Below are 18868 nucleotides of genomic sequence, written 5' to 3' on the forward strand. Positions count from 1 at the left end.
TATCAGCACTTTCATATATTTTTTAAAAAGAGTGTTTAAAATAAGACTTCGTTCTGTATGGCTCAGCTCACCAAAAAAAAAAAAAAAAAAAAAAAAACTGTGTGCACTTTAGATTCCTGTCTAGCACTCCAGAGAGATGAAGCACTCAAGACAGAGATCTGTGGAAACTGATGGAAACAGACTGGAAAGCTCAAGATAGACCTCTAGTGGCTGATGGCCAAAACACCAGTAACACCAACAATGCTGGTGTCATGAAAAGCATGATTCTTTCATGATAGTGATGGATTCCATGGTGATTTTTTTCTACTGAAACGGTCCACAATTTACTTTTGGATATCTGAATTTCTTATTGGAGTTTAAACTTCATATATTGCTGCTAGATGTATCCTAGGAATCATTAAATAGGTTGTACTCTAAGAATTATAGCTTTGGTTCCCAGACTTGGCATCACATTTTTGTTCCCAATCATAATTTGAAAATGAAAAATTCTTGCTTTCACAAGTTAGTCAGCCGAATAATGAATAGCACCCCTCGGACACAATCTTAAGCCTTATGAGCCTAGGATGTTCCTACACCTACACAAAACCAGCACAGAGAAGCACTGAGCTTTAACAATAAAGCATCCGTCACAGGTGACCTTGGAAGCCATTTAATACACTTTAACATCCTAGAAAGTTATAAAAGGTGGTTTTCTAGCATTTCCTTACAGTAGCACCAACATACAGCAGATAAAATAAATGCTTTATGATGCATCTGGGAAGAAAAATAATCTGATGGCAGTATACATTCATTCCAATTTACTTATATATCTATTACAATTCTGTATAATAGTGTGCGGTACTGACTTGTCAAAGCCTCAGATAGATGCGTTATGACACATCCAAGCACCAGTATTTAATAAAAAAAGGAGAGAATGAGAGAACAAGCAGTTCTTTCTTCAAGTACTCAGCCATTCCCATAATAGAAATATACAGTGAAAATGATAAAGAATCATGTTCGAACTACTTGATTTCCAAAGATCAATGACCCTACTCCCAAAATCATAATGAACAGTCTGTCAGCTCACTGAGACCAAGCCTTAAACTATGATTTACTGTACAGCTACTACGTAGGACGGTGGGAAAGCTTCTGCAAATTTTCAGTGGAAATGGCAGTTTTACAAAATAACTGGAAAAGAAGGTTCAGTGTGAACCAACAGTCCATGATGACATTGTATCCAAAGTCCCTTTGCAGTCTTTTAAAACAGGGATTAAGAGGTCACTTCATTAAGGAGGCTCTGCAGTTTCCTTCAGGATATTTATAAGGCTCCAGCTCAGTCCTGTCCCACATCTTTAGCAGTGGTTTTGTTGTGGTTCGGTCGATTGTTTAGTGCAAGCTGCATTGCCCAGATGCTCAAAGGCCTCATATAAGCGAGAGAGCGGTAAATGCCTTTCTCGCAGTATGCTTCAGGAGTCTGAAAGGCCATTCCCATTCGTTCCCATACAGCACGGTAACAGCCTTCCGCAGTGTGCATTCCCTCTTCTATCATACCCTGGGAAAAAAAAGACAGTGGGATGTATTCGGAGTTAATTTAAAGAGTAATTTCATCTGGAACCTGGTGATATGATCTGAGGTTTGATTACCTCATGTATCATCGTAGCTGCTAATCCGTACACTACTCCCACCCACACCTCATCTGATTGGACACTGGAACAGTCAGGCGCACCCTCTGGCCTCATCCCGTTCACCGCACCCATCTGGCCGCCTGCAAAGCTCATAACGTTGAGGTCAAACACAGACTTCAGTGCGCTACAGATCTTCTCCTTGGGAAAAGCCTGCATAGAGAAATCAATGAAGATAAAAAAAAAAAATCCATGTTAGTTTCCATCCAGGATAGAACACTGATGCATACATTTCAATTTGTATAAAATAACACAATGTTTTTTTTTATACATAAGGATGCATTAAATAGGTTAAAATGACAGTTTAAAAGAAGTATGCTACAAAAGACTGTTGTTTTTCAAACTCATCAAAGAATCCTGAAAAAGAACTGTATCTCTTATCACACTTCATTAAGCAGCACAACCATTTCCAACTGTGATGATGATGATAATAATAAATGTTTCTTGAACACCAAACCAGCATATTAGCATAATTTATGAAAGGCCATGTGACACTGAAGACTGAATAAATGGTTGCTGAAGATTGAGCTTTGCTATCACAGGAATAAGTAACACTTTTTTTACATATATACATTTTAAATATATATCTTAAAGCTGCAGTAGGGAACTTTTGACACTCTAGCGGTTAATAAACAGAACTGCTTGCGTCTTGCGGAAGAACATTGTAGCCGGAGCTACTTCTCTCTGTTTATGTCTATGAAGAATCACAAAAGTGTTACTCCGTCACAGTACCCCCGAAGCAATCTAAAATAGTCCGAATATAAACACTTATTATAGGTGTACCCTAGTGATTCAGGACAAGCTAAAAACACGGTTTGGAAAATGGATTCATGGTGTACTCGCTTATTATGTTCATTTTTCTACATTTTGAACACAAACAAAGTTACGGACCGCAGCTCTGATTGGTTGTTTTTTACCGGGAGCGCATGACTTTCTGCAAATGGCAATAGGACCACTGGGAGGAGCCAGAGGAGCTTGATTTTTTTCACAGATTATCTGTCTCATATTCTACTGTCACGACATAATGACAGGTTTAATAAATATGTAAAAAATATTTTTTTTTACTAAAGTTCCCTACAGCACCTTTAAATTTAAAAATTAAAATAAAAAAATTAAATTTATGCATTTAGCAGACACTTTTATCCAAAGCGACTTACAGTGCATCAGAGACAATTTATAAGAGACATGCCACCTCCTCTATCCTCCATTCAACTATATAAGGAAAACCCGTAACTGCAAAGATGGCGGTTGTACGCACATGTCCCGCCCCTCCCGCTGGAAAGCCAATCATCTGCTTTTAAAAGTCAAGCCGGGAAATATTTAAGCCTATCGTCTGGTTCCACTGACATACGCGCACAGTTGAAGAACCCTTGCGCATGCGTAGTAAAAGTATAACCTGTGGGAAAAAGGCATTTTAAACCTTATTTTGGGGCAAAGTCATAAAAAATTTTCAGCGATTTTTAGCATATTTTCCTGCTGTTTCTATACAAGCAGTTTTTATGTCCCGGTGACCAGTGACAGTGCAGTTCTGACTCTCTGCCCATTCATTTAGATAGGAGCTGGTCTTGTTAATCTGAAATAGCTGCCCGGAGGTGTTGCCAAGATGGCGGCCGAGTGGCACCACTTGCCTAAAAGGACTTTGAGTGCATTCAGGCTATCATGTGTTCCCGGGGAATCGAACCCCCAACCTTGCGCTTAAAAGCAACGCTCTACCAATTGAGCTATAGGAACATACATATATTTAATTTTTTTCACAGTATTACTAGCTTATAGCATTTTGGTAAAAAAATAAAAAAGAAATACAGTCTTAGAGAACATAAGAGAAAAAAAGTGCTCTTAAGATTTTTTTTTTTTTCAGACTGACCTGGTAGTCATCTTCTCCAAGTCCAGAGGCCCTGAGAAACCACTGGCCTGCACACTGGTCCGACATCACACTGTTGGACAGGCTCCGTCCACTGCTGTCGTAGTTGTAGTATTTGCCTATTAGAAGAAGAAATAGATTTCACAATGTGAAAAATTAACCCATTAAATTAAATCTTGCTTGTAGAAATCAGTGTGGTAGTGTTTTGGCACTGTGTGTATGCTTACACTCACCATTCCACAGGAGTTTGTCAAAGGCTGCTCTTCCTCTCTCCAAAATATCTCTATAGCGTTGATAAACGGACTCGCAGTTCAGCACACGTGCCATTTTACACATCATGCACACTGACGCCAGCCACAGGCCACCACAGTAAGCACTGGAGGACCAGAAACACTCGGATGTTGTTACTCACAAAACAATTGTCATTATACAACATTTTAATATACAAATTAAACATAAAAACATAAAAATGTAAAATAATTAAAATGCTTTATTCTGAGAAATGTGAATATACATACATATATACATATATATATTTACTTATCTGAAACACTTAATTTAATGCTAATCATTTAATTTAATTCAATTCTGTGTGCCAACCTGGGTCCTGTCACCTTCCATCCATCATAAGTCTGATCTGCATAGCCAGAATTTTCTATCAGCCCATCACCATCCTTATCAAATTTCAACTCTGTTTCCATAACTGTCTAAAGAAGCCAGAACAACAGATATTTGAGTAATGTTTCTTAAAATCCTTGGAACTTGACAAGTCCCTTCACATTTGCATATACAGGGGATCAAATTTTATGCGAAATACTAAAATATAACACAGAAAAAGTCACCTGGCATATGGGCCACATGTCCTTCAGATACTGCTCATCCTGTGTCAGGTAATAGTCTCGGTACACCTGCAGCACAAACTTCAGGTTCAGATCCTTCCAGTCAGCTGTATCATGGATCATGTATGCATTGGCACGAACCCATGGCTCATCATCTGTTTGAAATAAAAGAGTAGGTTTATTGACATGTTAACACAATGAGGTGAATCAGTTTGAAAAAAATAAAAATAAAAAATATGGTAGCAACAATCTGACCATTCAAATGTGCTTTTCATAATTTAACATTATGCTAAAATCTCATTTTCTTCCACAAGAAAAAATATGGGGTTCAAGATGATTACAATTTCCATTTTAGGTGAACTGTCTTTCTATATCTTGAACATGTGGCATGCGTGAATTCATGGTATCCTATTCTGCACAACTCACCAGGGTCTCCAAGGTCGTGAGGTACAACGCCCCGGGTCTTGACTGGAGAGCATCGGCCATTCATTAGATTTAACCTCTCTGTAGGGTCATGTTGAACCACACTACCAGCTGAATATAAGAGATAGAGAGAAAGAGTATAATTAAACAAACAGAGAATGCAAAACAGTATGAGAAAGTGTCAGGAAATGAATTTTAAAACACGCACTATCAAAACTAAATAATTAGTAATGAATTTGAATACTGTCTGTTCAACTGGACGTTTATCTCACCAATATCATACTGTACGCTCAGAGCCAGCTTGGGCCAGAGCATGATGAGAGCGAATGAAGCATAGAAGTGCACGTCGTATGTGTTATACATCCTGTACTCCTGCCCTGGAGTGAGAGAAGTTATTTATCACTCAGGTTTAAACTTTACTGAACATTTAGAGAATACTGATATGAGATCTAAAGTGTCATTTAAACCTTATACTAAAACTATTCAAATTCATTTTCAGTACCTGAAATAAAACTGAAATTTAAAATACAAAAAATAAATGCTACTAAAATAACACTGTTTAGGACTTTGCAGTGAACGGATTTACTCTCAGTAATGCTCAGTTATAAAACTGAAATTAAGGAAAATATAACTACTACAAGAAAAATGTCAATTAAAAAAAAATTACAAAATGTTGCCTTGGCAACTAACAGAAATATAATATTTTTAGTTTAAGTAGTTAAATCACAAAGTGATATAAAATTAATTAAAACTTTATAGAAATAAGAAAAATAAATAAAAATTACATAAAATTACTAAAACAAACTAAAAAAAAAAATTTGGCATGTTTTTTTAGACATGGCATGTATATTAATTATACACCCAAATCAAATGTTATAAACCTTTTCTATATAAATCTTAAACTTAGTTAACATGTTAAGTTAACGTTAAATGTTACCCTCTAGGTAAGCGAATCGTCCATACTCCTTGACAGCTTCAGGCTGGGCTGGAAGCCCTCCATCCTCAGAACGAAGCCCACCGCTGATGTCAGCGTCCTCTGGAAGCTCCACCCACACAGTTCCACCATCCACAACGAAGTACAGCTCATTAAACAGAGCGGACTTATACCAAGCTGGAAGAGACCTAGAACAACACAGTGTTCAAGTCTACCGGTATTAAAACATACACAACATAGATGCTGAAATGCATTAAATTATTATTAAATATATATAATTATATTACACAAGATTTCATAATATTAAAACAACAACTACAAAAGACATGGTTTGTCCAATGATGAAACTGTCAGTAAAAGCTGACAATGGATATCTCCAATACTCCTTTTCTCAAAATGGCCAAACACCAACAGATTAATCAGCCGAGAAACTGAAAAGAATAGCTGCTTTATGTTGAAACAAAAGGTGGACACCTAGAATTAGTCATAGTATGTTGCATGTGACTGTGCCAATACCACTCAAACCACACACAATTCATTATGTATTTAGTGCACTCAACAATAGGAAGGGGATTGTTGAAACAAAATTAGCAATATGCGCAAAATGGGATATAAGGTCTACTCATGTCTATGCACATAATGGACAAATCTATAACTCCTGTTCATTTAATAAATAGTTAAATCAATTTGCAGGAAGAAGAATGACTGCTTCCTTACACATAGTCTTTTTGATGAATAACTGTGGAGATAGAATTGTTGCATAATTCCAAATGAATAGATTATGATTATCCATAAATAAATGCAAAGAGATTAACAAAAATTAAACATGATGACAAATAAATAGAATGAGATCCACAAATTAATCTTAAGAAATTCACAAACATGAATTAAATTCACAAATAAATAAAATGAGATTTGCAAATAAAAATATATATATATTTTTATGTCACAAACACAACTTTGCCTGGGATTCATTTGTGAATTGCATCACGTGCAGTTGTAAATCTCTCCCCGTAAATTTGTGAATGTATTTCTGTGCATTTGTGGATCGCCCGCCGCATTTGTGGATTTTGACACAATTCTAGTGTCAAGTCGCTGACAATTTACAAATACGTGGACTCCACCCACTGTCTGCTCGAGCCAATCAGATAACAGCCACCCTTCACTGACCAATCGTAGCACGTTCTCGCTATAACCAATCAATCTCCATAAAAAGAAGTCACACAAATCAGCCACAGACAACCTGATCTGATTAAACGATAGGACAGGCTGTTGTGCCCTAAAGTTTGATATTTTTCATGGGAAAATTACATTTCTTTTTACCTGTCCTGTAGAATCGGCCTCTGCCACTCATCAATGCTCTGCTCCCATTTACTGTAGTGTGTGAGCGCGTAGTGAGACAGAGACGGGGCAGCATCTCCTTTGGTGCTGTAATAACGTGTGTATCTCCTGAAACAAACACCACACCAACAATCTTATTATTTCATCATTTCAAATGCAATTATATAGTCTATAAACAAAACAAAGCACTGAGATCTTCATATAACAAGTGACCACATTTCCCCCAATTCCCATTAATGGAATGCAGTGAAGTCTAGGTCTCATTAACATAATGCAAACTAAAATAATGAGAGTTTTTAATTTGGAGTATTTATGCATCACTGTCTCCTGGATTCTCTGAGATTAAATAAATTAGCATTGCTGCTCTAATGTGAATATGTAAGAGGCGCAAACTGTAGCTTTTCAGGATTGTCATGTGTGCTGAAATGTATGACTGTTGATGTCCCATCCTTACATGAAGCTTGTAAATAGTATTTTTTATATATTACAGCCACACCACTTCCTTTTAAAAAATCTTATGAAATTGCATGAAAGCACAATTTCCTATTGAAACAGGAAGTATGGCAAGACATACCACATTGTTTGTCCTTTTTTTAAGCCATTAGTTATGAGTTTTTTATAATTATTTCAAAATTAATATTTTTCTCAGTTATGAAAACTGCAACTGTAAATCAATAATGTACATCTTTTTTGTCAGCATTTGGGACTATAAAAGGACATACATTATTGTTCAAAATCTTGGAGTCAATAAATTCACTTAAAAGTCACTAATGCTGCATTTAAAAATGGTAATATATTGAAATATTATTACAATTTAACATTTTACAATTTTATGTTTTAATATATCTTACAATGTAATTTATCCCTATGATTGCAAAGCTAAATTGTCAATATTACTCCAGTCTTCAGTGTCACTTGTTCCTTTAGAAATCATTCTAATATGCTGATGTGATGCTCATATTACTATTAGTGTTGAAAACAGTTGCGCTGCTTAAGGTTTTTGTACAAACTGCATTTTTTCATGATTCTCTGATGAACAGAAAGTATAATTTTTTTTTAAAACAGAAATAGAAATTAGTGCCTCTTGCTGAATAAATGTATTAATTCCTTTAAAAAAAAGAAAGAAAGAAAGAAAGAAAGAAAAGCACTTCTGATAGTGTATATAGATTAAAAGACAATTTACACACACACTACTGAAAACAAAGACGAGAGTTACCTGATCCATAATGTGTACAAAGACAAAAATGATTAGACAAAACAACAAATAAAGACCCGGAGCATATTGTGTGAAACCATAAATTAGAGATGTTAAAAAAAAAACATGATTGATAATATATTTGAAGATATATACATTTTTGATATATACGTCATTCTCCAATTCATCTGAAATCACTGAACTGAGACAAATCTCTCCCCTGCACAACTTTTCATGCTGTTCGCATCAAAAATGTTCACTTCTGTGGAAACAGTCCAAAATATTGATGCCTCATGTTGCTCTACACAGATTTTTGTCCAATCAAATGCTCTCTAGAGTGAGAATGTCCCTCCCACTAACAACCAACCAGAAAGTATTAAATCAAGAATCATGATGTATTTATAATCTCGATGAAAGAAAGGGCTTGTTCGTTTGTCCGATTCAGCATATTCACATACCTGACATATATTCTCTCTCTGGAACCAAATGTGATTTTAGGCATATCCCAGGCCAAACTGAACTCCACACTGTTGTGACTGTTAGCAGGCACCGAGCAGCTCACAGCCAGAGCTGCCGCCACTTCCTCCTCTTTCTGTGTGGGTGGGCTGGAGTCCTTAGGCGAGTCGAGTCGTCCATCAGTCATGAGGTCACTCCACAGAGCACTACAGGTTCCCTTTGGGCTGAACGCCGTCTGGTGACTGATCTCTTGACCAGTCTAAAATAAAGCGAAACTTTAAATAAAGAGAGGAAGAACAACAGCTCTGTCTCAAAACCTAGTGAGCTGTCTAAAAAAATAATAATTACGTTCTGTCATCACTCACTCAACCATATGTTATTCCAAACCTATATCTGAAGAATGTTTAAACCATTTTTGTCAGTGGAGTCCAAAAGCAACATTGAAGTCATCAACATATCTTTTCCACAGACAAAAAAAAAAGCATTTTGCATCTTTAATCAACAGTTTAAGCTGTCATTAAAGTCTTGTTTCTCAATAAAACGTTTGAGAAGCACTTATATGCTATATGTGATATTTGCTGTATCTTTGCATAGTTTATTGTGGTGAACCACAGCAATCATACACCCTTATAATGCTCTTATTTACACAGAGAAACAGGAGCTCTCACAGTACAGCGGTGTGATGGTGGAACCTGTTTGGCTGAGTGGTTTTTGTCAGTGCAGTGTGCGCTCCTCCTGACAGACGAGTTGTTTTCATGAATTTACTACAGGCAAAACCTGCTGCTTCACCATTTACATTACCTTTTCTCTTGCAGCTATGCACAGAGTGTAAGGGTTGACACGCGTCTGGTGATGTAGTAGCACCCCAGACACAGATTCTCCGTCTTTTTCAAGGTGAAAAGGTTCGTTCCAGTGGCCCCCACTCTTATCGTCTTTATGGCCCGACCCATTAACCATCGTGAACATGATGGAAACATCAAGTGCATAATCATTCTTATTCTCAATGGCCCACACAAACACAGCCACTGGAAGACTGGAGTCCTGAAAAAGAGAAAAGGATGAATTTAAACCAGCAAGTCAAGCTCACCAAGACTGCACACTGTAAAAACTGTAGTATTTTGAAATATTGTTACAATTTTAAATAACATTTCACTGTTTTAATATGTGATGGCAAAGTCAGCTTGTCACCTTGTAGTCATGAGGAATGACAGGTGACACCTGCCTACAGGTGAGGGTGACATTCTGGCCAGGCAGGTGGTAGACGGTCCAGGCTCGTGGGTACAGAGCATGGTAAAAGGCATATTCACCACAATAACCCCAGTTCCAACCCTGAAGAGTCGGGGGCCGCTCCATAGACAGCACCTGCTGATATACTGTCTGACCCCCCCTCCGCAGACACACTGTAAACTAGGAGATAGAGGGGGTTAAAACAGACTTAAACTAGGTCAAAGGGAGATCTGACCACCTGCATATATAACAAAACACACACACACACACTACATACCAACAGAATATTTTTATTTTTATTTTATTGGATCACACCAGTTCTTTACCTGGTTAGCAATAACGGTTTCGTAGTGGTACATTCCAGGATTCAGTTGCCACCGGCAGAAATCTCCCCTCCATCCCCGCGTGATACTGCCTCCACCAATGCCACCAAGAGGAGCACCTGCACAAAATGTGTCCTCTGTCACACTGGGTCATTTCAAGAGTTCTGTTGTTGCTTTGATGTTTCTGTTTGTCTTTGCACTTACCATAAATCTGTCTTAGTGGTAAAGCCCCAAACATATCAATAAAAGGAGCCTTCTTCTCAACCCGGGTCTTTCTGTACCACCATCTCATATACCTGCTCAGACAAAGCAAGGAGGAATTCACTAAACTGATTGATCTTTCTCTCAGTCAGAATATAGAAATAGACTTCAACTGGTACTGATGAACACTGAGGATGGGTATAACAGAGTTGGGTTCAATACGTTGGCATGTATCTACTTGCACAACTTTTGACTTCTTAAACGGGTCTTTATAGCTTCACAACAACGATAGTTCAAATAATGAAGCTCTCTTTCACATATAAATACTAAATTTCCCTTTAGGCAATCTCAAACCACTCCATCCAACTCATTCTGTCTCACTCCTTCTCCTCGCTATAATGCACATGCAGCTGTTTTCAGGCTTGCTGCTCTCAGCACAAGAGCGTCTAGAAACAGAGACAGATTCACACAAACACAAAAGGGCAGATGGCATTATGGGATTGGCTGAAAAAGCTGTGAAGAGGATAAAAAACACCTTTTTTTTGATCCAGGTAAAAACACTTGCTACACTGCAAAGTGCCTGCAGGTAACCCAGAAATGATCCATGTGCTCGGATTTCTGGTTTAACTAGATTTTTTCAGTAACCATGAAACACTGGTTGACTAAATGAAGCTGCTAGGAATCGAGTCAAAGAGGGTTTAGCAGAAGAAGGGAATTAAGACATGTCCGTCTGTGGGCAGAATATAACCACTGAACAATATTTCCTGTTCTCGTTTCAGACCATACATTGGTAAACAGCAAAACACAGCTGAGATGTGTAGAATGGTCTATTTCAGCAGCTTTTGATATGAACTAATTCAATTCTTTAGTAATTGTGTTTGCTGTAGATGACGTGAGGACCAAGAAATGAATGACCAAGTGAATCAAGCATAAACATACCTGACCCCTAAAGAAATATGCTCGATCAAGCTGGGCAATGAGACATCTCTGGCTTGAAATGGTTTCCGCTTCTCTTTGAACTCGTGTGCCAGACATATCCGCCAGCCATCTTTGGGGACACCAAATCCTGTTTCTGTAGACACATACCGGCTCATCAGCTCAGCCAGAGACGTGCTGTCATTTAAATCCATAGCAGAGCTGTTGGATCACCAGTCCAAACCAAATTTGTAAAAATCTGCTCCCTAAATCCTCTGTAAAAAAAAGGGCAAAATAGAAAAAAAATGTTAATGCATATAAGATATTTACTTTGTTTAAGTTTAAATCAATGGATCATCTAAATGACACAAGGTTTGAAAAATGACATCTTGCCTACTGTGTTGTGCAAGTAAAAATTGAGATTACAATTTCTGATCTGCATGAATGGGCAGGTAATCTACATACAAATGCAAAGTTCATCTGTCACCAGAGTGACGGAGTGACAACCACTGGCTGGAGTTGAAGCCTGATCCTTTTCCTTTTAATTAAATAACAATGGCTTGCCCTTTGCTTCATTTCACCCCTGGTCCAGGAAAATATAACCCATAATTTTTCTGCAGGGCAGAATTAATTTGGCCAAACAAATATGAAATCAGTACATCCTCAGCCTATCCCACATCAAGAGGTCTTGACATTTCTGACAGCACTTAATCTACTGCACTGCAAATTCAATGCATTTGCACTGAATTAAAACAACAGACTAGTAATAATAAAAATTATTTAAATGACAAAAATAGCTCTGTCGAATACCAAAACCAAGATTGGTCCTTATTTTATAACCCTATTTCCATTCTGGTGTCGTTTCTGTTTCCAGTCCATCTGTTTACATATAATATTTTATTTACAAATTTAAAGATACATTTAAAAATATATATTTTATTTATCACTTACACAAGTTTTAAACGTTATTTTGACATGCCCCAAACACCAATCCGTTCTGCAAAAAAAAAAGAATAATAATAACGTCCCCGGTTACTCACGTAACCTTAGTTCCCTGAGAGGAGGGAACGAGACATTACGTATGGGGAAATCCATTTCCTCGAAATTATGAAGTCTGATTGAATAACTCTTTTGCTTGCAAATAGCCAATGGCGCCCTCGCCCTCACCTGATTGGCTGACAGCCATCAATATAGGTGACGGTGGGCGCCAAAACCCTCAGAATCTTCCACTGAACGAGAGTAATGAGGCTGGAAGGTTTTTCCACACGGCAGGTTACGTAATGTCTCGTTCCCTCCTCTCAGGGAACTAAGGTTACGTGAGTAACCGGGGACGTTCCCTTATCGAGTCGGTCTCTCGACATTACGTATGGGGAACAATAAAACCCCCGCCGTGTGGGAAATACTGTCCGGCCCAGCTCGCATCGAGCCACAGAAGAGCATAAGCACTAGCTCTTACAGCGCGTTAGCTCTAGGTCGGGTACCGGACCTGGTTGAAACACCTCTTGGCACAGAGCCAAATCAGCTCTTACACCATCGTAATCCAGTGCACCCAGATAAGCAACACTGGTGTGATATGGGGAAAATGCAGCAATATGTTGGTGCTTGGGAATACACTGCCGGCTTATAATGCGGGCATAATAAAGGGACCACATTAGATAGTGAATGAATACCTCAACCGCAGCTATTACAACAATAACTGACGCTGACCTGGTAGAAAGAACCACGGCTAGTGCACGCGCTAGGTAGGGCGTGCCCATAGCTTAGTCCAAAGACTGCTCAACTCCCTCCTCCTGCACTGACAGCACATGTGATGCGAACGAGGGAATGTCCAGATTATAGAATCTCGCAAACGTGTTGCGAGACGACCAGCCCGCTGCGAAACAAATGTCCTGAATAGACATACCTTTCGCCCAACCCCATGACGACGCCAAACTCCTTGTGGAGTGGGCGTGCACCCCGATTGGGCAGGCGGTTCCCCGGGAAGCATAAGCTAGTCGCACAGCCTCCACTATCCAGTGTGATAGCCTCTGCTTCGACAGCGCGCTGCCCTTCTTGGCACCCGCGTAGCAGACGAAAAGCTGCTCTGAAGTTCGAAACTGGCTAGTTCTGTTCACATATGCACGCAGGGCACGCACGGGGCACAAAGCGCACTTCTGAGACACTGAATTACTGTCCTCCTCGGGGCAAAATGCTTGAATTGTAATTATCTGAGCTCTGAACGGCGTTGAGAGCACTTTAGGCGAATAACCGCGTTTGGGTAAAAGTCTGACCATACAATCGTCCGGTCCAAACTGCATACACGCGCTGTTCACTGACAGGGCATGCAAGTCTCCCACTCGTTTCCCGCAAGCTAGCGCGAGCAGTAGCGCCGTCTTAAATGAGAGCACTTTAAGGTCGCTTAACTCGGCTGGTTCAAAAGGTGGGTTGGACAGCGCACTAAGCACTAATGACAGGTCCCAGACCGGCATCTGACGAAGGCGGGGTGGATTAAGCCGCCTAGCTCCCCGAAGAAAGCTCGTTATCAGGGGGTGCCTCCCCACTGAATGGCCGTCTAGCAAGTCACGAAAAACGGCGATAGCGGCCACGTAGACTTTCACTGTAGATGGGGTACTGCCAGCATCCAGACGTTCCTGTAGGAAGGTCAGAATAATGGAGATATCGCAACTCCTGGGGTCCTCATTTTTGTCAACACACCAGTTAGCAAATACTTTCCACTTCAGAGTGTATAAACGCCTCGTCGAAGGGGCTCTAGCCTCTGCTATTGTCTGCAGCACTCGCTGATATAATCCACGCTGATCTGCCACACATGCAGATCCCAAAGCTCTGGGTTGGGGTGCCATATGGTGCCCCTCGCCTGGGATAAGAGGTCCCTTCTCGGCGGGATCCGCCACGGGGGAAGCCGCGACATGTTCACCAGTTCCGGGAACCACGGCTGGTTGGGCCATTTGGGTGCTACCAGGATCAACGCACATCTCTCCTCCCTGATCTTCTGCAGCACCAGCGGCATTAACTTGACTGGGGGAAAACCATACTTCCGTCCCTTTGGCCAGCGGCTCGACAGCGCGTCTCCCCCCAGGGGGGATGCTGTCAGCGAGAAGTACAGAGGGCAGTGGGCGTTCTCTTGCGACGCAAAGAGGTCGATCTCCGCTTTGCCAAACAGATTCCAGATCATATTTATCGTTTGCGGATGGAGCCTCCATTCTCCGTGTACAATGCCGTCCCTGGACAGCATGTCCGCGCCGCAATTCAAGCTGCCCGGTACGTGCACTGCTCGAATCGACAGAAGTACCCTGTCCGTCCATAACAGCAGCTGTCTCGCTAATCCCTGCAGGGATCGCGAACGCAAACCTCCCTGGCGATTGATGTACGCCACCACCGCCGTGTTGTCCGTTCTGATGAGAACATGACGGTGTTTCACAAACGGAAGGAAACTCTGCAGCGCTAGATGAACCGCTTCCATCTCCAAGCAGTTTATATGCCAGCGCGTCTGGTCCCCTGTCCACGTACCGAATGCTGGTCTGCCATCGCATAGGGCTCCCCAGCCTGATAGTGAAGCATCCGTAGTGACCACTACACGTCTGACCACTCTGCCCATAGCAGCACCCTGCTCGAATATGGTCGTGCCGAACCAAGGCGCCAGAGTCTCGAGACATGAACGCGTTATGATAAGGCGTTCCGTTCCCGCTCTCCACGCCCGCGGCTTCACTCGGCTCTGTAACCAGTGTTGAAGCGGTCTCATGTGTAACAAGCCCAGTCTGCAGACGGAGGCTGCGGCCGCCATCAGACCGAGCAACCTCTGAAACGTTCTTAAGGGGATAGCTCTGCCTTGAACGAAGAGGGCTAGTGTATTTTGAATCGACTGGATTCTCGGCTCTGACAGCTTCGCGGTCATAGAGCGCGAGTCCAGTATCATACCCAGGAATGTGATATATTGGCGCGGCTGCAGTGTGCTCTTCTGAATGTTCACAGACAGCCCCAAACCTGTCAGATGGGCGAGGAGTCTGTGTTTGTGTTCCTCGAGAGCGCTTCTCGACCGTGCGATGACTAACCAGTCGTCGAGATAATTCAGTATGCGCATTCCACTGAGCTTCAGGGGAGCGAGCGCTGTATTCATGCATATTGTGAATACACGGGGAGCCAAAGCGAGCCCAAACGGCAACACTTTGAACTGGTACGCCACACCCTCGAATGCAAAACGCAGGAAGCGCCTGTGATGTGGGGCTATCTGGATGTGGAAGTAAGCATCCTTTAGATCCACTGCAATGAAGTAATCGTCGGGCTGAATGTGCGCGAGGATCTGCTTCACAGTTATCATCTTGAACGTGCGTTTCGCGAGCGCTTTGTTCAGTAATCTCAGGTCTAAGATGGGGCGCATACCTCCGTCCTTTTTCGGAACTAGAAAATAACGGCTGTAGAAACCGGAATTTCTCCGTTCCACGGGCACTATCTCTACTGCTTGTTTGGCCAGGAGAGAGGATATTTCTGCTCGTAGCAGCGGGGCGCTCTGTTCTGACACTTCTGTCATAATCACACCGCCGAAGCGGGGTGGTCTGCGAGCGAACTGGAGCGTATAGCCGCGTTTTATCGTGTTGATCACCCAATAAGATGCCGCGGGGAGCGTCGCCCACGCGCTGAGATGACTCAATACGGAGGGTATTAATGCATGCTGCGGCGGGGCGTGCGCGCCAGCCACTGGGAAAGCGTTGACCGCTATATGAGTGGCAGGTGACTCGTTCGCGGCTTCTTGCACGGGAACATACATAGTCACCTCCTCGGGTTTCCCCGAGCTTCCGCTTTGCGAAGCATCTCTCGGAGGAGAGGCTTCGCTTATGTAGCGGGTAATAGTAGAGGGAGGAAGAAAGCTCTTTTGCTGAGGCATGTAATGCATGTTTATTGAAACAGAACATAGCGGTTTCATTCTCACAACATTCACATCTTTGACGAACTCTGGGCGGGAACGCGCCCTTTTCGCCGCGGGTCCGACGAACACGTCCCGCGCTCTCTTCCCCCTGGCACGAGCATCAGGAACGCTGCTCCTTCTTGCCAGCCGGGCGCCCTTGGCTGCTAGAGGCCGGTTTCGGACCAAAACGGGGCTTCCTGGGCTGCCTCTGGCGGAATGGTGGCTCTGGCTCACGACGCTCTGCTGCGCTCGGGAACGCGCGCCTGGTATTTCCCGCTTGTCGCTGTCCCGAAGAAGATCTGGACCTCGCTGCAGGGGGGGCTTGAGACCGTTTCGGCAAAAGATGAGGCATCATCTTAGACTGCTTGACGGTCTCGGCGTATTTCTCCGACAGAGATTCCACCGCGACACCGAAAAGACCGGTGGGGCTCACCGGTGCATCCAGGAACTGCCTCTTTTCGGCATCGCGCATGCCGGACAGCGTCAGCCACAGATGGCGATGCAGGACCACAAGGCTGCTCATATTGCGGCCGATTCCCTGCGCTATCTTTTTTGACGCCGCGAGAGCGAGATCCGCCGCCGTGCGCAGCTTCCTGAGCGACTCTGGGTCCGGGCTTCCCTCATCCAGGGACCCAAGGAGCCGAGTTTGGAAGACCTGCAGGATTGCCATCGTGTGGAGGGCAGATGCTGCATGTCCAGCAGATATGTACGCCTTCTCAGCGATGTGAGCAGTAGCTCGACATGGCTTAGAAGGCAAAGAGGCGGTTTTCCAGCCGGGAGAAGACGCGAGATGGGCCGCGATAGCATCCTCGACGGGAGGCGGTCGCGCGTATCCCAATTTCTCCGCCCCTTCCACCGTCGTCAGCAGCTGGGTCCCCTGTGCATGGGCTCGGGCTGAGTAAGGGGAGCGCCATGACCGGGTGAGTTCCTCGTGGACCTCAGAGAAAAAAGGCGCGGGTCTCTGCGGGGCTTCAGCCTGGCGGCCCGCGCCGAGGAAAGAACCGTCCATCCATCTCTTAGACGGCAGCTCCTTGGGGGCTGTCCACTCCAATTCCATATCTGCCACCGCCTCCGTGAGGATCGCCATAAGCTCGGCATCCAGCGAGGCGGGGGCGGCTTCAGACGGGGCCTCGGACCACGCTCCCGGGTCTGAGGCATTAGTAGACATGGCGTCGTCCTCGTCATATCCAAACGAGACCATTTCCCGCGCTTCTAGTGGAGGGCGGGAACTGGCCTCAGAGTATGAGAGGGGATCTTCCACGTGAGGGTGGCGTGGGCGTTGGGCCGACGCCAGTACCTCGACAGAATCCGTCGACGGAGCTCTCTGCAGTCTCCCGGTTCGCGGCTCGACGGCGGCGGACGGGGGAGAGGCAGGAGATACAGGGCCACCGTTACGGGTAACGGCCAGCCTTGCACGAAGGATCTTGATGGGAAGCTCCTCACAGGCACGACATCCGGATCCTTCGAATGCCGCCTCTGCGTGAGCCCGACCCAGGCACAGCACACACTGCTCGTGTGCGTCCGGGAAATCAATGGGCCCACCACACATGCGGCAAAGAGACATTTTAAAAGTAAAATCACCGGAACGCGAGAGGGGATAATTTTCCACAATTTTCCGCTCTGTATGCGTGAATCCACGGCGAAACCAGACTCAAGTGAAGAAAAAAGATTCTGAGGGTTTTGGCGCCCACCGTCACCTATATTGATGGCTGTCAGCCAATCAGGTGAGGGCGAGGGCGCCATTGGCTATTTGCAAGCAAAAGAGTTATTCAATCAGACTTCATAATTTCGAGGAAATGGATTTCCCCATACGTAATGTCGAGAGACCGACTCGATAAGGGAATCATAATTTAAAAAAATGCAAACTCACATGTAGCTCAAAACAACAACAATAATAATTCTATTGAAATTAGTAAGCCTAACTTCTCAGACAGAGAGACGATCATCATGTTAAAAGTCAAACACTTTTGCTGTCTTTTTGAAATATACAGCACCAATAAAAAACAATCACACTTCGGTAAGACATATATAATGAATGACACGTTGCAATAATGTCCAATATGCGTTTGCACCCTTGCTCATCGCTACTTTAAACGTCTGGCAACTTATATCATCTATGCTTTAAGACTGATTCGTGATCCATTCCACACAGTCCATCAGAGGAGTGTTTTTCTCTCTTACCCTTGTCTCGTCTCTGTGTGTCAGTGGCAGGGGTGCACTTGTTTTGACGCGCTACAGCTTGACTGTCAGCAGAGCCATCCGGTGTACCTGTCCACCGCTGATCCACCTTCTTGGGGGTGGATCTTGGGGATTGTTTCAAAATGAACAGCAAAAGCTAAGTTTTTGGAGACGAAAAGCATGTATTCAGCATTTATAAAAATCCTTAAGAAAGTATTTCTTATGAAGAACAGCACATAGAGATCGCTTGATGAACTAGTCAAAACACTGAGATCAATCCCCGGTGCTGAACTAAGCCGACAGTACAGTAGGGCCTTCTGTTGGCTTGTACCAATAAACTCACTCTCGGGGAAGAAGCGTGCAAAAGAGTGTCGCCAGTTCAGTATTTTCCAAAGAAACTTTTCCCTTTTCTGT

At 42.9% G+C, this 18868-nt stretch overlaps 1 protein-coding gene across 2 annotated transcripts; it reads right to left on the reverse strand.

The window, feature by feature from the left end:
• Positions 1-633: 633 nt before the first annotated feature.
• LOC113052105 (non-lysosomal glucosylceramidase-like) lies at positions 634-18795 on the reverse strand. 2 transcript variants are annotated; one of them, XM_026216435.1, is made up of 18 exons: positions 18458-18795; positions 12328-12373; positions 11401-11651; positions 10465-10556; positions 10264-10379; positions 9899-10117; positions 9512-9751; positions 8713-8969; positions 7042-7167; positions 5722-5906; positions 5057-5161; positions 4788-4895; positions 4365-4516; positions 4123-4229; positions 3756-3898; positions 3526-3641; positions 1623-1814; positions 634-1531 (listed from the first exon to the last, which is right to left on the reverse strand). In XM_026216435.1, exons 3-18 carry the CDS (start codon positions 11589-11591, stop codon positions 1313-1315), a joined length of 2568 nt encoding a protein of 855 aa, XP_026072220.1. In that variant the 5' UTR covers positions 11592-11651; positions 12328-12373; positions 18458-18795; the 3' UTR covers positions 634-1312. The 2 variants fall into 2 exon arrangements, with proteins under 2 accessions (XP_026072220.1, XP_026072221.1); XM_026216436.1 differs by lacking the exon at positions 12328-12373.
• Positions 18796-18868: the final 73 nt, after the last annotated feature.

The sequence above is a fragment of the Carassius auratus genome, chromosome 32 (assembly GCF_003368295.1).
Source record: "Carassius auratus strain Wakin chromosome 32, ASM336829v1, whole genome shotgun sequence".
Classification (NCBI taxonomy): domain Eukaryota; kingdom Metazoa; phylum Chordata; class Actinopteri; order Cypriniformes; family Cyprinidae; genus Carassius; species Carassius auratus.

Excerpts from the sequence above, each read along its gene's own strand:
- LOC113052105 (XM_026216436.1), bottom strand. The coding sequence starts at position 11,591 with ATGGATTTAAATGACAGCACGTCTCTGGCTGAGCTGATGAGCCGGTAT. Across the intron at positions 9,752-9,898 it reads TCATTCCTCATGACTACAAG|GACTCCAGTCTTCCAGTGGC; the intron begins GTGACAAGCTGA and ends TCTCTTTTTCAG. Across the intron at positions 4,517-4,787 it reads TCACGACCTTGGAGACCCTG|ATGATGAGCCATGGGTTCGT; the intron begins GTGAGTTGTGCA and ends TATTTCAAACAG.